Below are 17,472 nucleotides of genomic sequence, written 5' to 3'. Positions count from 1 at the left end.
CACAACGGGCAGCAGATGTGAATAGCTGACAACAATAGCGTTTGAGAAGATCTTGTACATTCTTTCTTTCATGACCTTAAAGTCAAGAGAATCTGGATCTTCCCGATTTGGATCATGCTTGCCATCAAACTCAAAAGCTGTGCGGGATCTCTCTTTGATTGGAGCTAATCGACTTTTGATGAAGTGCCGAGTGATCTGTTCTCCCTGCAAACCTTGTTCCTTCAGTTTTAGCATGCGTTCCATCAATTCCACTGCCTGAGCAGCTTCATCTCCCATAGGCAATGAGTTCCATGTGTCCTGGTAAACCGGAGGAAGACAGCAGTACTCGGGGAGTGCGGGCTCAGGATTCTGAACATAGAACCAATTTGCATGCCAGCCTTTGTTTGAGGTTTTGAAGGGCATGGAGAAATATTTTTGGCTCAAGGTTCCTCTGAGTTGGAAACCAGCTCCCCCAACAACGCACGGTTTGCTTTTGTTTGGCTGGGACTTGAGGAAGAAGATGCGGCGGAACAAGGCGAAATGAGGCCTAATGCCCAGAAAAGCTTCGCAGGCATGGATAAAATTGGCAATATGCACTATGGAGTTTGGATTCAAGTGATGCAAGCTAATCCTGTAGAAGTTCAGAATCCCCCAGAAGAATCTTGAGGTTGGAAGAGAAAATCCGCCATAGAAGAAATGAGCAAATACCACGATTTCGTGTGTGTCGGGGGTCGGGAATGCTTCGCCGAACGCCGGTCGCCACCCGATAATCTCCTTCACTGGGAGAACGCCGTGCGCCACCATCTCCTTCAGATTATCTTCTGTCACATCGGAGGGCGCCCACTGACTCTCGAAGCTTTCTCTTTCTTCCGTCCTGAATGTGAACTGGATGGTTTAATTTGGTCCGAGATATGGCTGGAGAGGAATGGGGAATCGGAGCGGTGGACGCGGGGAGAAATTTTGTGAAGTTTTTGAGGGTGGGTTGGAGCAGATTGATGAACCCTAGCTTCGTCGGCGCGGTTCTGTACTGTAGCACGGAGTGGGGAATGGCGAGAGTCTCAGCGGGGAAGACGAAACGACGTTTGGAATTCGGTGTTTTTAGGGTATCGGGAGTACTAATGGGCCTGGGCCTGTACAGTACTTCAGCCCAATTATGTTTTCAGTGTGGCCCGTTGTGATCCCTAGGGACTTAGGCGCTTTTTGCTTTGGCAATATGTGCTCACAATGATGCGGCCCGATGCTGTTAAAATCCTTTTTAACGCGATTCAATAATTCTTTGGAATTATTATGATGCACATGAAAAGGTGCCCGACAGAAAGGTGTTATACCATTTTTGTAAGCATTTTTAGGCTACAAAAGCTGTTGGGTTAATTTGAGATGACTGGTTTATTAGTAGTCATTCTCCTAGCATGTTATATGCTTATTTTGATTATGGTAAGGGTTATAGCCTAGGCTAATGAACTTCTTAATTACCATGATCTTTATCATATTTGGTGGATCATTTTAAGAGTTTCTTACTCGGATTCCTACCAAATATATCTATTTTTGGACCTTTTGAGTGTTTATCATTCGGCCCTTTTCATATTTTTTGTCCTTGATATATTCAAGTGAGAAGCAGTCGGCTAGGTATTTTATTAAGTACCATGCATGCTTCGATATAAAATCGCTCGGTTCTTGACTATATGTTTAGTTTTTCAACTAATCACATAGTCGTGGGCTACACCTAATTAGGTGCATCTACTCGATGCACCATGTTTTATTTTCGCCCTTCACAGTCTTTTAGCACTCGGCAAGCTGAAGCAAGTTGAATTGAAGCACTCGGATTATTGTTTTTTGTTTCGAGAAGACTATTTTGGTCAACTGCGAAGGTCTCGGGGGCTACGTGGAGATTATGGTTACCCCATATCTACATGGCGGTTATATTCCAGCTAGATATACGGTACCAAATATAAATAGAATATACTGTACCAAATATTGATATTCCGTTAGGATATGGACTGTCTTTGTATTATGGATCCCTTCCCCTATATAAGGAGGGGTCCGGGTTCCTCTCGGGGCGATTCTTTTTCTCCCAATCATACAATCAATAACACACTCGGCGGAATCATCCCCGGACAGGAGTAGGGTATTACTTCTTGAATAAGAAGACCTGAACCTGTATAAAATTTCTTGTCTCTAAACCCATCCACTTTTCTAGCTTGATAGCTACCCCCTTTTATTATTGTCGAAATCTTGTTTCGACAAATAGTGATTTCTAGCATTATTTACAGTATACTTATCTCATCAATCATCTCTCGCTCAAAATTACTCTCATCTTACCCCCACATATTCTCTCGCCTCCATATATCCCTTATTTACCGAGGTGTACTAAAATATTTTGTTCTCAACCTTAATCTTTATTAATGAATCTAGCAATACTTTTATGACAAAATAAAAGGAGTAATTAATACCTTAATCTTTATTAATGAATCTAGAAATACTTATATATATCAAAATGGAAGGAGTATTAAAGGAGTATTTAATACTTAACAAAGCATATGCTAACAACCTAGTACCTTATTTCGCGAGCCACACTAATAAGCTCAGCCATTGAGCACATTCATAAGGTGGGCAGTGGGCAGTGGGTTTGATGGAACGGAATGTAGAGGTGTTGTTTTTCATCAAGGGAACATCTCCCTGTTTCCTTCGTGTCACCTAAAGAGAAAATTTTAGTAGGATATACCAATACGTGATATACCACTTTAAAAATGTAGTATAAGTTTAAACTCGAAGTATAATTGTAGATAGTGTAAAAAAGATAATGGATGTCCTTACCTTGACAGCTCAACGATAACTGAAAAAGGTATATTAGACACTCGTTTATCATTTTCTCTTCAGCTTATCAGTCCTAACTAAAAATTAAACTTTAAAACTTATTTTTTATAATTGATTTTGATTTTTTTATCATCGTAACAGTTTATTTTCCCACTAAGTTCATGTATAAAAGTTTTACATATGGATTATTTTTTATCATTAATAAGCATTATGGTTATAATGAGCTGTTGGCGAAACGATGGAGGCTCAAAGATCTCCAATATTAAACCCTTTTAATTATTACTAGTATTTTATTTGCACTATGAAAATATTAGGGTGTGTCACTATCATTATGGGATTTATTATTTTATATTATTTTTAAAAAATGATTTAAAAAGAAAATCATATTTCAAAGTTTTATATAAATATACTCCTCCCCCGTACCGTAGGGCGAGCGTACCGTAAGCCGAGACATATAAATCGCCCTACGGTACGGCAATCTATTTGACGATGCACCCCGTGGGAGAGCATTCCATGTCAGTTTTGCAGGTGCCCTCTCCTAGCGATAAATCGCTCTCCCTAGGGGAGGGAAATTTATCGCTGGGAGGGAGCCATCTGCAAAATTGTCATGGCATGCTCCATGTATCACCAAACTGTTACTATTGTCACCAAATTAAATCGGCCTACGGGGAGGCGAGAAGAGGCCAATGTGCGCCTTCCACTTTGTGCCACATCACATAGCCCGTCTTACGATAGGGCAATTTATATAGCCCCGCCCTATGGTATGATGGGAGGAGTATATTTTCGCAAAACTTTAAAACTGTGATTTATTTTTTAAAACCTTTAAAAGATAAATATAAATATAAAAAATCATCATTCTGGAGTATATGCAAATGCAACGGTTAGGTGAAAAGTTGGGCCGGTATATTTTGGGCCATCCCGTAAGGAATTTAACCTGCAAATGGGCCGACATTGTGGTGGACGTGCTGATGGAGCATACGCATTTCTCTGCCCCTTTGCAGATACTAGTACGAATACGAAGTTCTGATAATTTCTTCTTGCGACCGTAACAAATGTCTCGCAGCTGAGAGGGACGCGACTCCATTGGATAGACACTGGAGCCCCTGCCGCGTACGCAGCAGTAGAAAACAATGCGTTGAGAAGAGAGTTGCTTACATCCGGCTCGCTAGCTACGGTCTGTGTGGTATGCATGACCGGGATGGCATCCAGGTTAAGACGACGATGACTCCGACGGCGACACGTACAGCGGCCGGCGGCACAAGGAGCCAAGATATGAAGGTGAAATTGGCGACAGTACGCGCTGGCCGGAGCATGGCGACGGCCTCGTTTTTTCCAATCATTTTTCTTTGATCCGCATATGTTCGGACTCTTCTGGTCCGTTGTAATAGAGCATTCCCATCCATAACCGTCGGATCAACGGCGACATGTGTGGATTGGTATCCTATTAGACCTTTTCTATGCTTGGCTTTCCCATCTACTATCCTCCCCCAACTCCGAGAAAATTGGGATTATGACGTGTTAATAGTAGTAGAAATGGACACTCGGGTTGTCGGCTCTGCGCCAAGATTTGTACGCGTACCGTCTAGAAAAATAGGCGATGGCAGATCCATGTACAAACAGGAGGTTGTTAATTGTTATACGCTGCCCTTTGAATGATGTTTCTTTTCTGAAACTAATGAACGATGTTTCTGAATGTCGTTAGCCCCAAAAGTTTCTTCTAGACAGAGATATATTTGGAGCCACGGATGGAGTAGGATGGCAACTGGCTGGGTTAAAGTCGACTTGCTCGTTTCCAGGCGGAACAGCATAGGAGCGTATACATTTTTTCCCCAGTTGATGGGAAAAGCAAGGTGTGAAGTGTGACGAGTTCTCGTAGTTTTCCAGTGGACAAATCCACAGTGTTTTCGCTCGTCAGTTGTCACTGAAAGTCGAAAACAAGATAAGAATGTGACACAAGCAAGAGTACTAATCAGTTATCAATAGTCAATGTGAGTAATGTTTAGAGCGTTGATTTGGGACTCCATAAATGTGGATTCAGTTAACAGTTCACCCGGTTTCCTTATGTTGCATGAACCAAATATATGTACACATAATACTCTGAATAATACTACTGATGTTATTGTTTCCTCGTCTCTGAAGTCTGAAACTGATATGATATTTTCTGACTGACGGCGAACAGTAGCTAAACATGAGGTGCATATGCATGCATTCTTCTTCTGTATCTCTGTGTGGCTTCCAAAATGCAGATAATGAGACAAGCCAATGGCATGAAAAAAAAAGGAACAATACAGAGACATACTACGTATATGTATATGGAGAGTGAATGCATTATCCAAACAGGATAAGAGATACGCCCGGAGCCTGTAGTGCGAGTCTTTTTTGAACCTCATGCTGACCTCTCTGCTATGCTCCAAAGGCAAATCAATATGTAAGCAGTATCTTTCAATGATACCAAGTCTCCGCTTTGCAATTTTCTGAAATCCTTATCAGGAATGGTGGGAACAGCATGCTGGAAGGTAAGTAAGATACCGGAGACTCTAGCAATTTTACCATTTTTAAGGAGGTACTAAGAGGTACATATTTTCTAGCGTAAAGTTTAGTACCTCCACGTACAAAATGTCTCGAGGTATCAATTTTTTTATATAAAAATTAGATATCTCAAGGTACTTTCTCAAGAACCATATTTTTCCTATTTTTTAGATATCAGTCAAGTTCATCTCTTTAGCTTGTAGCAGATTATAACTAGAGCAATAAGTCAATGGTTTTGGTACAACTTATCTATCTAGCTAACCATACAAGTCATTTTTTTAAAAAAAAATAATGGGAATCCTGACCTTTATTTAAACAAAAGTGCAGTCACTTATATATACTAGTATATCCATCTAAAATTATGACAATTTCTAGCTATGTATATGAACACATTCTTATTCAAATACATAGCTAAAAGTTGTTATACTTTAAGGTGAGTGTAGCATTACATCGTTTGCAAAGTCATAAGCCCCAAGACAGGGTACAAGTCATGAATTGTTGAGTGAGGATCGTATTTTCACTGGAATATAAATCTCCACAACCCAGGAATCGGCAGATTCTCATGAAAAGGACAAATCATGGTACTATATCTCGCTAACACAAAACTTATAAATAGTAACACGCATACATATTACTGTTGAAGTGTGATTAGATTAACCATCTTTCTCCAGTTCCAATACAACTTTTGAGATCATTTCAACAAGATAGGGATAGCACAACTGCAAGGAAAATAATTGATCATTGTTCATGAGTGTCGTGTTTAAATACTCCCTACGGTCACGAAAACATGTTCCAGACATTTTACAGAATTATCATACTCTCCCCTCGAAAGAAACATAGGCTTATCGGTGGGGCTCACTATGATGCGATATGCTTACTGTAACATTGTGGTGAAAAACATGATTAAAAATTGTTTTCATTTCAAAAGCTTATTGATTAATTGTAAACCATAACACTTCAGTTACATCATTTTGCCTACTAATTATGAGCCGTTACGCTTATTAACGATAAGCAAATAATTTATGAGAAATTTTTTAGTGCATTTTTAGCAACTTAAAAGCAAAACTATAATTAAAAAGATCAAAATCAACTCTAAGATTTAGTTTTAAAATTAAGTATCACATATCATAATACATGTGCTTTACTATAATTTTAACCATAATATGAGGTTTTCTAAAATCTACCGTTCAACTTTTGAGCCGCCCGCAGTGCGAGTGTGAGACCGCGATGCTGGTTGTGGATCCCGCAGGAGTTCCACCCACGTGTCATAAACCATTACAGTGGGCCCGCCAAAATCGCTGCAGCCAATCGCAGAGCAGTGAACCGGATGGGGCTTTACGACCAGACCAATCACGTTCCAGATAAGACCTGCAATTGGGCCCCATCACAACACCAAAAGTGCAAAGCACACTACACTGCTAGGATTCCTCCGGAAAAGAGTACTCCACTTGGACATATCTCTCAAGTATGGCCCTTATCCGGTGGTACTTTTGTCATTTTTTGGCGTATCATACCATGCCCTCGTCGCAACTCGTACAATAGGTTAACACACACTTTGTACAGATCGAGTTCAAGTGAGCTGCATAGATTTTTAGAGGTTTTTTGCGGAATCATCTTTTGTGCTGGGAGATTTCTTCTGTTTGTTCTTTTGTTTCGTCGTGACGCATGAGCTGCAGCTCGGAGAAGGCGGCCGGGGCCGTGGGCGGCAAGGCGGCGCGCGCGTGCGACAGCTGCCTGCGGCGGCGGGCGCGGTGGTACTGCGCGGCGGATGACGCCTTCCTGTGCCAGGGGTGCGACACGTCGGTGCACTCGGCCAACCCGCTCGCCAGGCGGCACGAGCGCCTGCGCCTGCGCGTCTCGTCGCCCCCGCCGCTGACGGCGCGGGCGTCGGTGGAGGAGGAGGCGGCGGCGGCGGTGGGGACGACGACGACAACGACGTCGAAGAGAGAGGGCGGCGTCACGCCGGCATGGTCGAAGCGCAAGGCGCGCACCCGGCGCCCGCAGGTCAAGAGCGTCGGGCAGCTGCTCTCGAGGCGGCTCGTCGTGCCGGAGATGGCGGTGGAGTCGTCGGACGAACGGAAGGCCGACGAAGACGGAGCTCACGAGGAGCTCGAGGGGCAGTTGCTGTACCGCGTTCCGGTCTTTGACCCCTCCCTCGCCGAGTTCTGCTCGCCACCCCCGATCGATGACGCGGCGGCCGCATCCTCATCGTGCTTCAAGGAGGACGCCGCCGACGGCGCCGTGGAAGACGCAAAGTATCCGGCAGCTGCGGCGTCGTCGCCCGTGCAGCAGCTCCCGGATAGCTTTGTCAACTTCGAACCGACGGACGCCGAGCTGAGGGAGTTCGCCGCCGACATGGAAGCCCTACTCGGACAAGGCCTGGACGACAGCAACGAGCTGCAGGACTCGTTCTACATGGAGACCCTAGGGCTAATAACGCCGCCGGTAGAAGAATCCGGCCGGGTGAAGATGGAGCTCGACGGCGGCGTTGCCTCCAACAGCAGGGTATCTCTCCCATCATGCCGCGCTCATCCGAAGCCGGAGGACGTCGAATCCGCCGACGTGCTGGACATCGATTTCAACTGCACCTCGCCGGACGAACAGAAGTCGTCGGCGAGCAACGGCGCCGCGGCCGATTCGCAGTTCTTCCACAGGAGCCTGGATCTCAGGCTCAACTACGAGGCGATCATCGAGAGCTGGGGCAACTCGCCGTGGACCGACGGCCGGCCGCCGCACGGCCAGCTCGACGACTTCTGGCCCAACGACCACCATTACTCGGTACGTGATTTTTGCAATTTCAATACCGTGTCGTCCATACTCTCATGCTAGCGCATGCGACATGCATACTGAATCGAAAACTGTGTTGGTGCAGGGGTTGTGGGCTGCGGGAGGGGGCGGGCATGGCGCGGAGGTGGGGATGATGACGGTGAGGCCGCGGATGGACGGCCCGGGGCGGGAGGCGCGGGTGACGAGGTACAGGGAGAAGCGGCGTACGCGGCTGTTCTCCAAGAAGATACGGTACGAGGTGCGGAAGCTGAACGCCGAGAAGCGGCCGCGGATGAAGGGCCGGTTCGTCAAGCGCCCCTCCGCCGCCGCCGCCCCGTGCGCCGTCACCTAGACGTACGATCGCGCACGGCCCGGCGCGCGGCACCATGCGTACGTGTCCGGTGTCGAGACTTGCCTGCGTTCGATCGTATGCCTCATGGACTCGATTGGCACAAAAGTTCACGCAAAATTTGTCGAAGCTGCACGATTCAAGTAGTATAACGTTGTTCAATTCAAAAGTTTTTCTCTTCCTTTTTTTTTTCGGTTTTGTTGGTGTTTGGCTCGGTGCTTTTGGATCTCTTTTATCTCTGTTCCATCGACCGGAGAGAAAGTAGGCGATTGTACTTGTGTAAACATTGGTGTTCATGGTTTTGTAGAAACACTCCATAAATGAAACAAAATGACTTGTATATGTAAACTGGGTTGTGCCTGCGCCACACCCATGTACATTGAGTAATCAGTACATACTTAATTATTTTCTTGCATGTAGATAACTGGACAAGTATCTGAAAACTTACCGGGACAATCAAAAGTGTTCATGATAATCACATTCATAAAATCACTGCTCTAAGCATTGTCCGCTAACATGCAGGATCGACAGCATGTTGGCCAGTTTCTTTTGATCAATTTTTGGGGATTGAATAAAGTAGAATGTATGATGAACAATTTTCGTGAAAGATTATATTGCCCCATGAATAAATTAATCCCCTTTCAAAAATGATTATGCCTAAGGTAGGAGTTGTTACGATAGCAAAAACAGATGTAGTAGCTTGAATTTGCACGTTGCAACTTGCAACAGTGCTCGATATCTCCTGGATATATTGGTGAAATTTTTTTGAAAATATGCCTTTTATTTTTTTCTCTCAGAAATATTCGGGTTATAATTTTATTTGCACAAATATACCGTTGATATTACGATCTCGCACAATGAAAATGCAAGACGCTCGGTGTCGCGCGGCAAATTATTAGTACCTCCATCCCAAAATGTTTGACGCCGTTGACTTTTTAAAAAATGTTTGACCGTTCGTCTTATTCAAAAAATTTAAGTAATTGTTAATTCTTTTTCTATCATTTGATTTATTGTTAAATATACTTTTATGTATACATATAGTTTCACACATATCATAAAAGTTTTTGAATAAAACGAACGGTCAAATATGTTTAAAAAAGTCAACGGTGTCAAATATTTAGGGAAGGAGGGAGTATTAATTAGTCGAGACGCAATTTGCCGCGCGACCGCTGGCTCTCGCTGGTTAAGTGAAGGCAAATTATTATTAATTAGTCGAGACGCAATTCGTAATTATTATTAATTCGATCTACACGTGAAGACACTGTTATTGCCCATCAAGGAAAGGAACAAAACAAAGCTTCGCGGTACCAAACACTAGTACTCTAAACAACGGGTTTTGGTCTCTGCAATGTGCGATCCAAAGAATCGTTCCAAAAAATTGGTGCAGACGACGGCATTTTTTACTCTGTCCCAGCAATCCTCTTCTTCAAAGAATCGACGTCGTCGGCCAATTCCTTCCTGCTTTCCTGTAATCGAATAGGATCCAAGATCGCCGTGTCAGCAGCAGTGCTGCAACAGCTATTACTACTAGATGCGACTATTCAGTTTATTCAGGTTTAATTAGCGCGTAATCGAATACCTTGAAGAGGAGGTAGCGGTACACAAACCAGCCTGTGTACCCGAGCCCGACGAGCTCCATGAACTTGGGAAGCTGTAGCAAGTAGCATATCCACATGCACGTGAACTTGCTGCACTGTTCTACTAGTACTGATACGAAATTAACAGGAGCAATATAATGTAAACGAACCAGAGGCACGGAGTTGACGGCGCCGACGATGACGGACGACAGCCAGAGGGCGACGATGGCGCCGCCGGCGTACGTGAGGACGGTGGACTTGTTCTCAACGGCGTCCCACTGCCACAGGTAAAAACACACAGACACAGTTACATAAAACTCATGAGCTAATTAACTTCTGTTCAATACTTCATGCATCGGTCACGTACCTTAGCTTTCAGGTCTTCGATGAGCTCGTCGCCGGTCGCGGCGGAGGACGAGGTGTCGTCGGACGACGCCCTCGCCCGGAGCAGAGATAGCCTCGGTGCGTCATGGAGGCGGAGAGGAGAGGGGAAGTTGCGCTGGGGGAGGAGGAGGACGGAGGGCGGCGGCAAGGCGGCGCCGACGGCGGGGAGGCGAGCTCCACCGAGAAGAGGCGCCGTGGAGCACGCCGTGGCGGCCATGTCAGTCGTGGACCCTCTTCGGCTCTACCTGGCTCTTCCCTGGCCTCTGCTTTCTTTTCCTTGGCTACGCGGCTATCGTCCCGTTCAGGAACAGTAAAGTACAGTAGCGCTCGCGCTGAGCCTCTTTGTGATGATCTTTGTGATGATCTGTGTAGTGATCGGCCACGTGGCAAGATGGTGGGCAGTGATTGGTTCGTCCCCTATCTGAAAAATCTGCGCCCCTGGCTTCCCAGGAGGACCTCCTACGAGCCTCGTGTCGGTTTGGTGGCTGATAATTGACGATTTTTGCTCAAAAAGAGCTTTGGCTTGGCCAATTCCATCGTTCAACGTCCCCAGCCCGTTTCAGGTTAACCATTTTTTTATTTACTAGTAAAAATATTCATGCGCTAAATTATCTTTTTTTTTTATTCCTGTGTGTGTATGCTGATAGACGTCAACATACTTTACATGAACAAACTTTTTTTATCAGAATTTTACATAACTGTTTTACATTGGATCTAAAAGAAAAATGTAAACGAGGGACGTTCCCTTGAGAATTATAATCCATTCCTCCCTTTCAAGTACTTGGATTATTGGACAATCTTACTATACGATGTTGTGATTACCAAAGTCGCATGAGTTCGACATGGGCAAACTGTCCTTGAAATTGATTAGAAATTTGCAGCTCTAGTTGGCATTTCTATTTGAAGAAACTTAAGTATTTATGATCACCCACGGATTATCTATTTATTATATGAATAAAATGAATATTCTTCTGAAAACTAACGTGACAAATACTTCCCTCTTTCTATGGTGGTCTCACCCAAATCTAAAAGTGTCTATTTGAGAGATCTTCTAACTGCTGCAGCTTCTCACTGAATCAGAACCCCCCAAATAATCCGGTTTTTTTTGTCCAGATTTAAAAAGTTGTAGTTGTAGAATCTAGAAAATAAACTATAAGCCAGAAGCTGAGAAACTCAGCTTTTCCATATTCCTAGAAGTTATGTACCAACCAGTTGCTTCTCAGAATCTTGAGCTTCCCCGAAACAACCCCTAATACTTAGGGTCAGGGTTTACATTACCTGTTGACCACTAAATTTCGAGCTCCATCGGTATCACGGTTTTCGATAAATTTCGACCAAATCTATTGTTTAACCTTCGAAATTCCAATCGAAACTTAATACCGAGCCGTGTTGAAACGTCAAAATTTCGTGAAATTTAACCGGTTTTCGTCGGAATTGTGAACCTGCTCAGGGGCAGAGAGGATATGGAAGAGTTGGGGAGTAGAGAAATGGAGAGGCACTTGGGGCTATGGCTGCTGCGCAACGGCCGGGGACAGTGCGCCCGGGGGGAGGACGGCTGATTCGGACTTTATTTTTTTTAAGAACAGACCACTCTATTACCTTACGGGTCATCGGTTAAATTCGCCGCAGTCGAAAAAAAAAGTACCATGTTTAGTTCTTTGCCTAATTTTTCTTCTAAGTATTAGACGTAGAGTAATAACTAAACAAATTACATATTCCGCGTATAAACTGCGAGACGAAATTATCAAGCCTAATTAATCCGTCATTACAAATATTTACTGTAGTATTACATTGTTAAATTATGGCGCAATTAGACTCAAAAGATTCGACTCACAATTTACATGTAAACTGTGCAATTGGTTTTTTTCCATCCATATTTAATACTTTATACATATGTTGAAACGTTTGATGTGACGTTTTTAACTTTTTTTTTTTAATCTAAAACACCCGGTCTCGTGTCGCTTTGATAACTGCCTCTCGTCGATCTAACGTACGCCTCTGCGTGTCGACGCGGCCTTTCTCGCTGTCCTGCGTGCGCCGCCACACGGCCCACGGCGAGACGGGCCCCCTCCGTAGCTTGGCGTGTACAACAACGCTGCCGTTGCTGTTGAAACTGCCACCCTTCCTCGCATGTTGCGATAGCATTGGTACATCATCCTCGCATAGTACGTAGGAGTACTACACAGCGACCAGATTACATACGGCCAGTCTCGATTTATCCATCGCGCGTGCCACTGCGGGTCGGTTTGCTGTGTGCTTCGTGGACGAGGAGAGGGAACGAGAGATCGAGCAATCGATGGCGGCTGGCACGGCGTGCCGGCGGTACATCGGGCCACTCCTGTGCGTCAACCTCGTCATGCACGCCGCCGTCCTGGGCCTCGCCGGGTGGTCTCTCAACAAGTTCATCGACGGCGAGACGCACCACCGTACGTACCAAACAGCCACCACGTATTATCGATCGTGACATCTGGTGGCGTCCTGGCGGTGGCGCCGCCCGGCCGCCCGGAGCGCCGCGCGTTGACGCGATCGCCCTGTGCTTGTGCATCTACCTGCAGATCTTGGAGGGAACACGTCGTCGGGGTACCTGCTCGTCTTCTCGCTGATGGCCGGGGTGGTCGGCGTGTGCTCGGTGCTCCCCGGGCTGCTCCATGTCAGGGCGTGGCGCGGCGAGACCCTGGCTGCGGCGGCGTCCACCGGACTCGTCTCCTGGGCGCTCACCGCCCTCTCCTTCGGGTTAACCGCTCTCTGCGCGCTCACTCCGGCAGCTTACAGCCTCACACACTACTACAATCCAACCACACTTGGCTGGAGATTTGATCCGTAATCTCATATGGTGCTTCTCTGTTCTTACCATTCGCAGCCTCGCGCGCAAGCACATCACTCTAGGGAACCGAGGAAGGCGGCTGGTACGTACAGTGCACCACTCCTCGCTCGCATCTGTTACGTGCCGTTTCTTTCTTTTGTTCCTGTCATTTCGATTACGAACGTTTTATGGGCATGTCTTTGCGAGCAGAGGACGTTGGAGGCGTTCATCGCGATCTTGACGCTGACGCAGCTGCTGTATCTGATTCTGCTCCACACCGGCTCTCTGGGTAGCAGCATGACGCTTGGCCTGAGCCGCAGGAACTGCGACGACGACGAGGAGCTGCGCTGCGACGAGATTCCTCGTGAAGAACTCTACACGAACAAGAAGCCAGCCATAGTCGCGGGTGCATGACCATCGTCCGTGATGACAAGGTAAGGTAGTTCCAGTAGTATCGACCATACGAGCTGTTTCTTTTTTCTTTTTTTTTTTGGGGGGGGGGGGGGGGGGGGGGGGTTCACTGTGTTTGTAGTTCAGTTACTGGCTTACTGGTTGTCAGAATAGGATCTCTTTCATCTTCTAGGGCTCCTTTAATTCATAGGATTGACAAAAAATTTTCATAGGATTTAAATTCCTATGGATTTTTTACTACATGTCCCTTTGATTCATAGGAAAGAAATGAAACTTTCCATAGGATTGTATTCTTATGCTTCACATTTCATAGGAAAAATAGCAAGAGGTGTGACCTCTTTATAAACTTTCCTTTGTTTTTCCATAGCACTATTAAAGGACTCCTATTGTCTTTCATGTGTTTGCTGATTTCTATAGGATTTAAGAAACCTACTACTTCAATTCCTGCCTTTTTCCTATTTCTGTGTTTTTCCTATCCTACGAATCAAAGGGGCCCTTACCACATGAAGTCTCAACAAACACTATCTGATAGCAGGATCGTAGTACTACAATTTTCATTCTCTCCTATAGTGAATTTGACACCACGTGTGGAACACTTGGAACCTTGCAGGAACAAAAAACATATCATCCCCTGGGAAAATATCCGATTCTCCGTCAAAAAAAAAATCCGATTCAAACAAATCTAAATCTGGATTAACCAGGAGAATTTGGTATCATGACCTTTGCGATTAAGATGGATACTTATCACGGTTTGCAGAGCACGAAAAGATCACAACCAAACCAAACTAACTAATTAAACATGACCACGACAACGCTGGCAAACTGACCATGAAACGTAGTAGGAGTACTAACCGATACAGTCACACACATGGCTACGCATTGAGAAAAGACTAACGAGCAATCGAACAGGGCGGACTAGCTCAGACTGACCATTTTCTTTTGCGAGCCAACAGAATAGGCTAGCTAGATGGCCCTGACGGCGAGCTTCATGCCGGCCTTGCAGTGCCCCGGCTCGGTGCAGATGAAGTAGTGCGTGCCCTTGCGGAGCGTCACCTTGTCGCGCCCGCTCCGCATCTTCCTGACGCCCTTCGGCACCGTGCAGCTCCGGTACGCCGCCAGGTCCACGGCCGCCACGTCGTGCACCACCGCGTTGTACTTGAACTCTGCAGGCCACCCACAATGCCACATACATGCATACATAAATTGATCAATACTGATAGACCAGACCAGCACGCAGATTAGAACAGATGCAGAGCGCGCGGCCGCGGGCATATTACCGAGCACGTCACCGGCGCGGATGGTCTTGCCCTTGGCCCAGCCCTCGGCGTAGAACCTCCACCCGCCGCTGTCGCCAACGGTGTACCTGGCCGCCTCGGCGAGCGGCGCGGCGCTCATCACGAGGAACCCGACGATCACCACCGCCGCCGCCGCGCCAAGAACGGCTGCCCCGTTGCATGCACTGCCTCTTCCCCGAGCCGCCATCGATCGATCGAACAACACGCACGGTGGTTTTTCGATCGAACTCGGCTGAACCTTGAACACTGGATCGAGCTAGCTGCTCAGTTGCGCTAGCTGACCTCCACGGCGTGGCGTTTTATAGCGCGAGCTCGTGACGTGCAGCCGGATTAATTTGTCATGGGAGCGCGCGCGAGTGGGGGTGGGTGCGCGTGAGACCGGGGTTCCCCGGCATTGGCAGCAGCTAGGGTCTCGCGCTTTGATTAGTAAGCTAATGTAAACCAGCCGGCCGGTGTGGCCGAAGGGCGGAGAAACGCAACAAAAAATGTGAGATCGCCTAGGAGGAGGCAGGGGGCAGAGAAAAATGCACAAGTTTATTGGGCGCTCTGCTCTCCGGAGGCCTCTTGTTGGCTTCTTCCCCACACACGGATGCTTTGCACATCTGCTTTGCTTGATTGGATGTGATTTTTGCTCACTTTCCGCGGCGATTCTAGAGAGCTACTCGATCTTGCTTATCGTAAAGACAAATGATCTGCCCTAAAATGTTGCAGTGCAAAAATTCTCTCGTGCAGATGCAGCTTTCTCATTTCGTTGCAGAGCAGGAAACCGATCTTTGGAGTATACTTGTCGTGGACGCGAAGAGTTATCATTTTGTTTCTCCCCAGTTGCAGCAGTTACTCCTTTTTGTTGAAGACGCGTAGTAGATGCGTCCACACAGAAATAATCTCAGGTTAGTGCCCCGTAACTTACTGTAATCCCCCAATTATGTCTTTGATCATATTTTACGCTTTACGAGCCGCGTGCTTGGACGCCGACATAGTTCATGGAAACCCTCAAGATGGCACCTGTTTGGCTGTTTGTGCGTGGTTGAGATCCATGATCTTATCTGACCCGCGATCCTCGTAGTCGTGGCCGTTTTTAAGGACAAATGATTCGTCTTAATTGGACGGACCTTGGTTGTCTCCCATGATATTGTGAGGCGAATAGATTGAGCTGTGTCGTCCAACGTTTCACGTCTGTAGTGTAGACTGCAGGTCAACTAAACTACGGATATCGTGACAAATTATTGGGGGTACTTAAATTAGTAATTGGGTTGGGACTCACTCCATTTTATATTATAAGATATTTTAACTTTTCTAAAATCAAATTTCTTTAATTCAAATAAGTTTATAAAAGAACTTAATAACATTTTTTACACAAAACAGGTATACTATCCAACGTATACTCAATCGGCCTATTCGGTGGCACTGACTGCTGCAGCGTAACAGCTATAGTGGCTACAACAGCCAGCCAACAGTTGTTCTAGCTGCAACTAGACAAAAACGGTTGCCTGCAAAATGCTAAATTTGTTCACATTCAAAAGTGGGAGGGAGGGTGTAGTGTGGGGCGATGCGATGGGAGATGTGAACGCGAAGAGGGGTGTCATATTTTTTTGGCCAGAAACTAACCTTTTCTCTCCATCGTTACATGCTTATAGTGGAGTGGGCTGCAGCCGTTTCCACAGCCCAGCAGTTGGGCTGTGCAGCACAGACAGACCACTGCAACCGAACGGCTGGGCTATGCAGCACAACCCAAACAGCTGCGAAAACAGGCTACCGAACATACCCAATACTATTAGATTTAATGAATCTAAATTGCAGTTGTAGATGCTATTGACTTTTTCATAAACTTAACTAAACTTAAAAAATAATTAGAAAAAGAAATCAAATCATCTTACAACATGATTGTCACATACATCGTGGTAGATATGTCCACACATAAAGATGTTAGATGTGGCTGTGTACATCTCTTGAGATGTAGAGGCCGGGTTTTATTTAAATCCATTATTAAAAAAACATAAAGATCTTAGGTCAGTGCGGGTGGTAACAGATATCGTCGTGTGGTTATATGACCTACTCCATCTAAAATGAATATCGATCCTATATCGCTATCTCCACCGTCAGTATGGGAGTGAGTGGAGGACTAATCTTCAGTCCTTTGCACTTGGCAGCTCAGCTTAAGTCGGACATGGGCTAGATTTAAACGGGACAACTTCAAATGACTACTTTGGGTCCGCTTGTCTATGATGGCGTCCGTCGATGGCCCGTATAAACTGTGAATTATGGGCCCTTTTGGGCTTTGTTTTAGTCAGAGGCTCAAAGTCCACGAATAAATTCTCGTCAACTGCGGCCTGGCATTCACGGCGAACTCCAGTCCACGGTACTTAATCCTTTTCTTCTCTACCGTTATAAAAACTGTATATGAGTCGGTTTCGTTCCCTTTAGGAAATATATATCCGTATTTTCAGTCGGTTTTTAAGTTCGTCCGCTTTTAGAAATACAGAAGAACTCGTATAATAAATCTCTATAAAAAAAACTTTCATGCTAACTCGAGACGATCGAACTCCTGACTGCAGCTCATAAATA

The 17,472-nt window shown here is 45.7% G+C and overlaps 4 protein-coding genes across 6 annotated transcripts; 2 read left to right on the top strand and 2 right to left on the bottom strand.

Annotated features, from left to right (window-relative positions):
* Positions 1-6,764: 6,764 nt before the first annotated feature.
* LOC127764105 (zinc finger protein CONSTANS-LIKE 16-like) lies at positions 6,765-8,861 on the top strand. The gene is made up of 2 exons (XM_052288933.1): positions 6,765-8,100; positions 8,195-8,861. Exons 1-2 carry the CDS (start codon positions 6,988-6,990, stop codon positions 8,438-8,440), a joined length of 1,359 nt encoding a protein of 452 aa, XP_052144893.1. The 5' UTR covers positions 6,765-6,987; the 3' UTR covers positions 8,441-8,861.
* A 774-nt stretch (positions 8,862-9,635) lies between these two features.
* LOC127764106 (protein CURVATURE THYLAKOID 1A, chloroplastic-like) lies at positions 9,636-10,725 on the bottom strand. Its single transcript, XM_052288934.1, has 4 exons — positions 10,382-10,725; positions 10,185-10,292; positions 10,017-10,088; positions 9,636-9,903 (listed from the first exon to the last, which is right to left on the bottom strand). Exons 1-4 carry the CDS (start codon positions 10,613-10,615, stop codon positions 9,838-9,840), a joined length of 480 nt encoding a protein of 159 aa, XP_052144894.1. The 5' UTR covers positions 10,616-10,725; the 3' UTR covers positions 9,636-9,837.
* A 1,781-nt stretch (positions 10,726-12,506) lies between these two features.
* LOC127761445 (membrane protein PM19L-like) lies at positions 12,507-17,381 on the top strand. Of its 3 annotated transcripts, XR_008015250.1 has the most exons (6): positions 12,507-12,824; positions 12,954-13,131; positions 13,259-13,304; positions 13,412-13,635; positions 15,640-15,797; positions 17,058-17,381. XR_008015250.1 is itself a non-coding variant. In XM_052285738.1 (5 exons), the coding sequence occupies exons 1-4, from the start codon at positions 12,695-12,697 to the stop codon at positions 13,613-13,615; spliced, it is 558 nt and encodes a 185-aa protein (XP_052141698.1). In that variant the 5' UTR covers positions 12,507-12,694; the 3' UTR covers positions 13,616-13,635; positions 15,640-15,985. The 3 variants fall into 3 exon arrangements, 2 of the variants coding, with proteins under 2 accessions (XP_052141698.1, XP_052141696.1); XM_052285738.1 differs by lacking the exon at positions 17,058-17,381 and having other exon boundaries at positions 15,640-15,985; XM_052285736.1 differs by lacking the exons at positions 15,640-15,797; positions 17,058-17,381 and having other exon boundaries at positions 13,412-14,164.
* LOC127761446 (basic blue protein-like) lies at positions 14,292-15,550 on the bottom strand. Its single transcript, XM_052285739.1, has 2 exons — positions 14,890-15,550; positions 14,292-14,775 (listed from the first exon to the last, which is right to left on the bottom strand). Exons 1-2 carry the CDS (start codon positions 15,092-15,094, stop codon positions 14,576-14,578), a joined length of 405 nt encoding a protein of 134 aa, XP_052141699.1. The 5' UTR covers positions 15,095-15,550; the 3' UTR covers positions 14,292-14,575.
* Positions 17,382-17,472: the final 91 nt, after the last annotated feature.

Source organism: Oryza glaberrima, chromosome 2 (genome assembly GCF_000147395.1).
Source record: "Oryza glaberrima chromosome 2, OglaRS2, whole genome shotgun sequence".
Taxonomy (NCBI): domain Eukaryota; kingdom Viridiplantae; phylum Streptophyta; class Magnoliopsida; order Poales; family Poaceae; genus Oryza; species Oryza glaberrima.
Note: the sequence above shows the minus strand (reverse complement) of the source record. Positions and strands in the feature narration are given on the sequence as shown.

Coding starts and splice junctions, on each gene's coding strand:
- LOC127764106 (XM_052288934.1), bottom strand. CDS start 10,615: ATGGCCGCCACGGCGTGCTCCACGGCGCCTCTTCTCGGTGGAGCTCGC. Junction 10,089..10,184: donor CCGTCAACTCCGTGCCTCTG/GTTCGTTTACAT, acceptor TACTTGCTACAG/CTTCCCAAGTTCATGGAGCT. Junction 9,904..10,016: donor ACCGCTACCTCCTCTTCAAG/GTATTCGATTAC, acceptor ATTCGATTACAG/GAAAGCAGGAAGGAATTGGC.
- LOC127764105 (XM_052288933.1), top strand. CDS start 6,988: ATGAGCTGCAGCTCGGAGAAGGCGGCCGGGGCCGTGGGCGGCAAGGCG. Junction 8,101..8,194: donor CCAACGACCACCATTACTCG/GTACGTGATTTT, acceptor GTGTTGGTGCAG/GGGTTGTGGGCTGCGGGAGG.
- LOC127761445 (XM_052285738.1), top strand. CDS start 12,695: ATGGCGGCTGGCACGGCGTGCCGGCGGTACATCGGGCCACTCCTGTGC. Junction 12,825..12,953: donor CGACGGCGAGACGCACCACC/GTACGTACCAAA, acceptor ATCTACCTGCAG/ATCTTGGAGGGAACACGTCG. Junction 13,132..13,258: donor CTCACCGCCCTCTCCTTCGG/GTTAACCGCTCT, acceptor TACCATTCGCAG/CCTCGCGCGCAAGCACATCA.
- LOC127761446 (XM_052285739.1), bottom strand. CDS start 15,094: ATGGCGGCTCGGGGAAGAGGCAGTGCATGCAACGGGGCAGCCGTTCTT. Junction 14,776..14,889: donor CCGCGCCGGTGACGTGCTCG/GTAATATGCCCG, acceptor GGTGGCCTGCAG/AGTTCAAGTACAACGCGGTG.